General features: G+C 31.4%; 1 protein-coding gene across 2 annotated transcripts in view; it reads left to right on the forward strand.

Annotated features, from left to right (window-relative positions):
• The window catches only part of LOC111639165 (attractin-like protein 1), an 83,270-nt gene that overhangs the window by 27,690 nt on the left and 47,203 nt on the right, over positions 1–8,377 (forward strand). Inside the window, exons 8-9 of one of the 2 annotated variants that reach the window (XM_023384965.1) lie at positions 823–887; positions 4,944–5,096. In XM_023384965.1, coding sequence (XP_023240733.1) covers positions 823–887; positions 4,944–5,096 — 218 coding nt within the window. The remainder of the gene's footprint in view (positions 1–822; positions 888–4,943; positions 5,097–8,377) is intronic. The other variant, XM_023384966.1, reaches the window with a different exon arrangement.

Consider the following 8,377-nt stretch of genomic DNA (forward strand, 5'->3'; position numbering starts at 1 on the left):
TCTCGATGACTCCGGGACGATGCGGTCGACTTCCGTTGATGGAAAGATGTCGATCCGAGGTCGGGAGATGGAGACGAAGATGGGTGCGAGACACACACACAACAACAGATCCGTCACTTGGAACTTTCGGGAGAAGCCGTCGCGTCCTTGAATTTCTGGAGTTTTATCTGTTTTCTCTCAGATTCCCCTTTCTGATTGGTCTCTCCTCGTCACTTGATGACAATTCGAAACCTTTCAGGGGCACGGGAGAGGTCAAAATCGAAGTTTAATTCGATCTCCAACCGGAAATGGTCGACGGACTTACATTCTTCTATTGTTTAAAAGTTTTCTATTGTCTAGCGTCGCGTTTTCATAAAATAAAAATCTATCTCTAACTAATATATTATTTTCTCTAAAACAATTATTTTAACGCGAATTTTAGTGAGTGTTCGGACCTGTACAGAGCCTCACATATTGTTTGCTTGAGAATGCAACAGAGAATAAACTGCCCAAATACCCTTAAACAAAGGAAAAGTACGTTCTTTATGAAGGCATAGAGCCTTTACTACATGAAAATGAAAATTAATGCATACACTGTGTACAGTAATTTACCTGATAAGACAGACCTCAGGAAAATACTTTATGAGGCATAAAGCTGTCTATGATGAAAATTAATTATCTAAGGGTATTTTTGCCCTGCCAGGGTGTGGCCGAGTTATCCGGAATGCCGGGTTATCGAGTGCCAAGTTTTCGAGGCTCTACTGTAACATAATTAAAAAATTGCATTTTATAATAATAAAGTTTTATTATAAATATTGAAATAATAATAATTAATTTTTTTAGATCTATGTATGTTTTTGGAGGATTTAATGGACAAATGTTGAATGATATTCAAAGATTTTCACCAGGTAAATAATTTTTTAAATATGTTTAAAATTTATTGGTTAATTAAACGATTGCAGTACTTTTTAGATTATAAATTTGTGATAATTTTGTAATATTTTACTTGCAATTTAGTTTTTAAATTTAGATGCTATAAATACATTATTTTCATTTATGAAAATTATTTCTATAAGTGGTTTCTATTTATGAAAATGCAAAGGTTTGAAAAACTTGCTTTTTTTTTTTTTATTTTATAAATATCATGTCAAAAATTTATAAATTTATAAATTTAAAACATATATATATGATAAGATAGGAAATACATTTTGAATTTTATAAACTTAAAAGAACATAACATGAGATTATACATATAAAAAATTAATTATATATATTGATATTAGTCAGAAAATAATGATATAGGTTGAAGCAAGATGGTTCAACAGGAAAAATTTAGTTTAAAACATAGAATTTTTTTGACTGTAATGAGATACAGTGTCATGGATGTTAGACAGCCTGTTGTATTGCACAATAACAAGTTTACATATGTATGTGAAGGATATAGATTATAAATTCAACAGGTTATGGATACTATGTCAGGTTGCAGATGTATGCTTTCTTTAAATGTTTTAGAGCTTCATTTAGGAGGTAATGTGCAGCTTCTGCAACTTAACAGCAGTCATATCATTGTATAATGTTTTTTTTATAATAATGGAAAATCAATTAGATGTAATAAAGTTCCTGAATAAACATTTTCATTACTCAGTACAGTTTTCTTTACAGGTTAGCTGATTGTATTTGTTAAACAAGTAGGAAAAAATATCTTTTCTTGGTATATGCAAATAAGATTTTTTTCTTTCAGAAAGTTTTTTGGTGACTAATTGTGCTTTATGTTGTATCACAAGTTTTGGACTTTTGTGCTTATAATAAATTTATCTTCTAAAAGTATAATAAAAAGTAATTACATTTAAGTAATTAATTCAAACTTTTATTTACTAGAAATAAATTTGCATTTACTATTAATCAAGTGGTTTACAGCACAGCTTTTTATTTGTCATTTGGTATTTCTCTCTTCTTTGCAAAGTAAGCTAGGAGGCATGATAAGATAGCATCTTTTGTTGGATATGATTACATCAAGTATGAAATGAGCACTGTGAGACAGAACCTGAATTTCTTTTGTTCTTATTATTTATTTTAGTTTGTTTGTATTTGTTTAGGGGATATTGTATAGTTTAGTATGACTACTAAACACTCCTGACTGAAAAAAAAACAAAAAATTAAAAGCATCTTACTGTTCAACCTGTTGCTACAGAGAACGCCATTATCATGTGACCTCTGAATTTCTAGAATAACTTTGAAACATGTAAAAACATATCATAAATGTAATTTATTTCATCCTTAAATAATAATTACGGAATTATCAGGACTAGAGTTTTGCCAGCAGGGAACATATAGAGTATAGATTTATGTTGAATGTGATCAATTTGCTGACGATCACGCCAAAATAATATAAAGTTTCATCTTAAATTTAAGCGTTCTATTCCAAATTCGGATTATTTCCGTTTAATTCTTTCGATAATTCGCCTGATGACGACGGCTATATGTTCGTTGAAAGTACTAGCGAATAAAAAAAAACGCACACATAACGCCGACCTCAGTGCCTTCCCTTTTTTACAATATGTTGAATGTGTACATGAGGTAGATGGCAGTTGTAACATCATTATACCAGTAGATATAAATAGATGGATGAGGTGAGAATATCAAGAAGTTTGCTAGTGCTGCTGAGTGAGAACAATGGTGGCCATCTGCTTGGGACCATATTGGACTTAACCATCTNTTATGTTGAATGTGTACATGAGGTAGATGGCAGTTGTAACATCATTATACCAGTAGATATAAATAGATGGATGAGGTGAGAATATCAAGAAGTTTGCTAGTGCTGCTGAGTGAGAACAATGGTGGCCATCTGCTTGGGACCATATTGGACTTAACCACCTTGGCCATCAGTCCTGTAATTTACATATATGGGTCTATATTTTATATATACTCGCATGCCGACATTTGTTGCCAATCTGATGCTGATTGAGAGAGATACTGAGGACTGATTATAGAATTGCTCATGTAAATATTAATTACTGTGATTTACTGTTCTTATATTATTGTTTGTATTAATCATATCATTTTGATTATTAATACATTGTTTAGTTTATTACTACCACATTATGACATTTAATAATGTTTTTGTATTTATAAGCATAGTAATATCTTTGTGATTTTATTGAATAATCCATTATCTTTTACATTGTTGTTGATTAATGCCACTGTACAATGTTTTTAAAAAACAATTTTTTTTTTGGTTTATCATGGAAAGGTCAAATCTGTATTTCCAACCAAACTTTACAGTATTTCTGGTTGCCTTTGTAATTACAGAATTATCAGGACTAGAGTTTTGCCAGCAGGGAACATATAGAGTATAGATTTATGCTGAATGTGTACATGAGGTAGATGGCAGTTGTAACATCATTATACCAGTAGATATAAATAGATGGATGAGGTGAGAATATCAAACTTAATAGAGAGTAAACAATAGTTGTTGCTATTGCCTCCATTCTTGATCTGTATTCATGTTTGGTGCAGACTTTTGCCTTCTCATCATATATGCTATGTTAATCACTACTTTTTTCATAATTTTGTCTCTTATCCCATATTTTTTGACCAACAAATTGAAATAGACCATTTTTGGTATTAAGTACTGTACATGGTTTAGGCTGCACTTGTCTTTGTTTTCTAATTGCTAGTTTATTTGATCCAAAACAAATTTCTACTGCTGTCACAATGTTTTAGTCTACCCAGGATTTTGTTAATCCACCTCCAATTGAAACCAATCACAAAATAACTAACATGTTTGATTTTCTTCTCATCTAAATGAAATACACAAAAATCTATTTTTCACCAACTATCTTTCTATTGTAGAATTTCATCAAATGGCAATTTTATGAAAATTAATTTGAAGATACAGTCTGTCCAAAACTGGGAACCACCATTTATTTACTTCTAGTGTTCCAGAATACAAACATTTGATGACCTGACCTTTTTCTTTATGTTGCTTGGCCATCAACTTTAAAAAACATCCTTTAACAAACAGAAAAAATCCAATTAAAATTACAAAGTTAAAATTGGAACTGTCAGATCTTACAGACATGTTCATTTTCTTTCCATCTTTATCACTGTGGGATATTTGAGCTTTATATCTACTAGGATTAAAGGATGTTTTTTAAACTTGATGGCCAAGCAGCGTAAAAAAGAAAGGTCAGGTCATCAAATGTTTGTATTCTGAAACACTAGAAGTAAATAAATGGTGGTTCCCAGGTTTTGGACAGACTATGTCTTCAAATTAATTTTCAAACTATCTATCTCCTATCATTATGATGATTTTGAAGAAAATTACATATCTGAAAGCAGACTACTTCTGTTTTCTTATTTACCAATTTACTCTATTCTCATGCATGCATTATGAATCCAAGAATGCACTGAACTTTGTGCATTTTTTAAAATTGTTATTATTTCACATTAAGTGCTTTTGAGAGATTAATCNTTGAAGAAAATTACATATCTGAAAGCAGACTACTTCTGTTTTCTTATTTACCAATTTACTCTATTCTCATGCATGCATTATGAATCCAAGAATGCACTGAACTTTGTGCATTTTTTAAAATTGTTATTATTTCACATTAAGTGCTTTTGAGAGATTAATCCTTCATCATTAGAAGTTTTCTACATATAATGTATAAATATTTTTATATCAGTTTTAAAATCAAGGATGACATTTCTGAAGAAAAATTGAAGCTAGAAGTAATTATTAATAACTAGAAAGCATTATTGTAATATTTTATATGTACTGATTTGTATATGATTACTGAAAGATGTATGAATATTATTATTATTATTATATGTATATGTTACAGTTAAAACCCGATTTTAGTTAAAACCCGTTTTAACTAGTTAAAACTAGTTTTAACTGGATGCCTTTGTTAAAACTAGAATTTACTAGNTATTAATTAAAAAATGATTATTTTTATATTTAGGAAGTTGTAAACAATATCATAGTGCTGATGCTTGTGAAAAATCTACATTAGGTGTTAATTGTGTCTGGAATTATGAAATGAGTTTATGCCAGTTGTTTTCAGTTATTGCAGATCGTGTCAAAACATACCATGCATTATGTTATCGAAAAGGAGGTACGTTTATAAATATTGTTGTTTTTGTTATTGTTTTATATACAGTAACTAAAATGAAATTTATGTATTTGCTTAATATTGTAACGTTATGAGTAGAGATGTAACCAATACCAATCTGATGCTGATATATTGACTTATCAGAATTGGTTTGTTTTAAAAATTGATATTCCAGTCATTTTCCAATATGTATCTTTGATAACATTTTTCCAGGCATTTGAACCAGGGATGGACATACTATGCTATAAAACTAATCCACAGTAGATAGCATGTCCTCTATGTTTGATTCGCCACTGATTGTCATATGACATACAGTTGTTGCTTTTGGCAAACACCAGCTTGGCAGTGGTGCTGCTTTGCAGGAGGTTTTGCAGATGAATGCGCTTAGATACCCTGGTTTTATCTAGGTGACTAGCAGATAAATAAGTAAAACTAATGATATACTTTGTTTCATATGGTACGGATTATGTCATTGGTTTGCTTACGTAGGGTGTTATAATGTTTCTGATGATTTGCTGGTTGTTATCAGACACACCAATCTTTAAGGGAATATTAGATAATGACTACCAATTACTGGTGATGCATCATTTGCTGCTACCAACCAACCAATTGATAAGCATTTTCAAATAAATTCTTAGCTGTTGGTCACTTGTTAGATGTGCACATCCTATACAATCAGAAATACAACAATGTGTAGGTTAAATCTTAATGGCTTACTGCAGACCTTGTCTACAGTAAGCTGAAAGGAGCCTGTAAATTGATTTGTAAACTTATTTATTTATACAGTGGTACCTCAGTATACGTCTGCTTTAGAATACGTTCAATTTGGAATACATCCTGTTTGGAGGAGACAAATTTTGCTTGGTATACGACTTTTGTTTGGTATACGACTTAATTCAATTATACGTGCCATCTGTGAACAAGTAGCACTATTGGTGTATTAGACCAGACTAGACGTTCGCGGTACCATGGTTTATAACTTTGTTAAATTTCTTCTGATTTTAATTTGTAAGTAAAATTTTATTAGTTTTATTAATCACGAATTACAGAAAGGAAAATGAAAAGCAACAGAAAACTAAAAAATGACTAGAATCACAATGGAACTGAAAAAAGAGATTGTTGAGAAATATGAAGGTGGCATGAGTGTTCGAGATTTAACTGTTGCATACCATATTCCAAGAATGACGATATCATCAATCATGAAGAATAAAGACATTATTAAATCTGCTAATGTTGCGAAAGGAGTTAAATCAATTTCTAAACAGAGATCGAAGACATTAGATCATGTTGAGAAATTGCTTTTTGCTTTGGATAATTGAAAAACAGTGTGCTAGCGACATCATATCAGAAGCAATTATTTGCGAGAAAGCTAAAAAGATACATGCTGATCTCATGAAAAATCAAGCAGGAACTAGCCAGGAAAGTGAGGTGTAAATTCAGCCATTTTTTTTTATATGAGAACGGATTAATCATTTTTACATTACTTCTTATGGGAAAGGTTGGTTTGGTATATGTCCTACATGGTGTAAGTCCAAACATCAGGAATGGATTAAGGTCGTATACCAAGGTTCCACTGTATTTGAATATAAATGGTTAAAGAATGAAGTGAATATTCTCTAACTTAATGAGCTTTCATGCTTTCATATATTACAACATCTTTAAAATATAGATAGAAATGCATATAGGACTGGATCAGTTAGAAAATTATTGGTATTGGTACAATCGCTACAAAACTACTGGTATAAATTAATATAAATAATTTCAACTAGATGTAAATACAAATAAACCAGCAAAAATAAAAGAGATAAACTGAAAACAAACAATTTGTATACTTGCTTACTGGAGAATAAATTCAATAAAAATAAAAACCATTCAAGTATCCAGCATAATAACACTACCAAATACCACACACAGATTTTAGAATTAGTGGACTTGATTTGTCACACATCTTTGTTTGAATTTGAAAATAAAACTTATCTACAGAGGCAGGGAGTACTGATGGGTAGCCCCATGTCATCGGACCTCTGCGAGTAAGTACTCCGTAATCTAGAAAACAGTATCCTCCTTTCCTTACAACAAGATATATTGATATATGCGAGATATGTTGATGATGTCTTTATCTTGTGGAAGGATAATCGCAACATCCAGCATTTTATGGATCTGATAAACAGTAACCTGTATGGTTTAACGTTGGAATTGGAGCAACAAGGTAGTAGTAGCGTTAATTTCTTGGACCTGACTATAACATGCATAAAAGGGGAAATCCAAACCAATATTTATCGTAAACCGACATTTATCCCTATCATTATCCCTAAGAATTTAGTGGATCCGGAGCATATTAAAATGGTGATATTTTGATCTTGGATAAGAAGAGCACACACGCATTGCACAAATGTTTGCGATACTGTTAAGGAATTACAATATATACAAAGAACTGCCATACAGCATGGCTATGGGAGAAAAAGAATAGAGGCTCTCATTAAGAAAGATCGTAATCTTACAAGTAGGCAAAAGCAAAACCACCAAAAAGAAAAATTGGTCCTCGATTATATACCCTTCCTTAAACTGATTGTCAAGAGGGTTTCCAAAAATAAGAACTTACAAATAGTTTATCAATGTAATCCCACTGTATACAGGATATTAAGGAACGACAAGGGAGATTATGAATGTAACTCCTTAACAGGAATATACTCAATACCGCTAAGAGACCATAGGTTCAACTCTAACTTAGTATATATAGGTGCAATGTTGAGGAATTTGAAGAAAAGAATCAATGAGCATAAGCTTTCAGTGAACAAAACAGTTGACTGTACAGTCCTTGCCACTTATGCTAAAGAACAAGGCATTACAGTCGACCCCCCCTATAATTACGGTCCCAATAATTACGATTCCTATAAAACTGCAAAAAAAAATTGTGACGGTATCCGTAAAAAACAGTAAAAAATCCCCCTATAATTACGTTAAACGTCATCGGGCAGCCGAACTACTTTCCCGCCGTCCGTAGCGCCACGCTACGGAGAGATTTCTATTGTCTGGACAGTATTATATAAATTATATATAAATTAGGTACTGTACATATAATTATATATTAATTATATATAAATTAGGTACTGTATATATAATTATATATTAACTTATTGTAACTTTGTTATAATTAAATATATAATTTCCGCCGTCTAGCGTGGCGCCACGCTACGGAGATTTTTACGCTAACTATCGTCTGTCAGTATGTAAATTAGGTACCGTAAGTCTAATACAGTACTGTAATTTTATACATTTCTTGT

Source organism: Centruroides sculpturatus, unplaced genomic scaffold (assembly GCF_000671375.1).
Source record: "Centruroides sculpturatus isolate CEXI.00-Female unplaced genomic scaffold, Cexi_2.0 scaffold1206, whole genome shotgun sequence".
Classification (NCBI taxonomy): Eukaryota; Metazoa; Arthropoda; class Arachnida; order Scorpiones; family Buthidae; genus Centruroides; species Centruroides sculpturatus.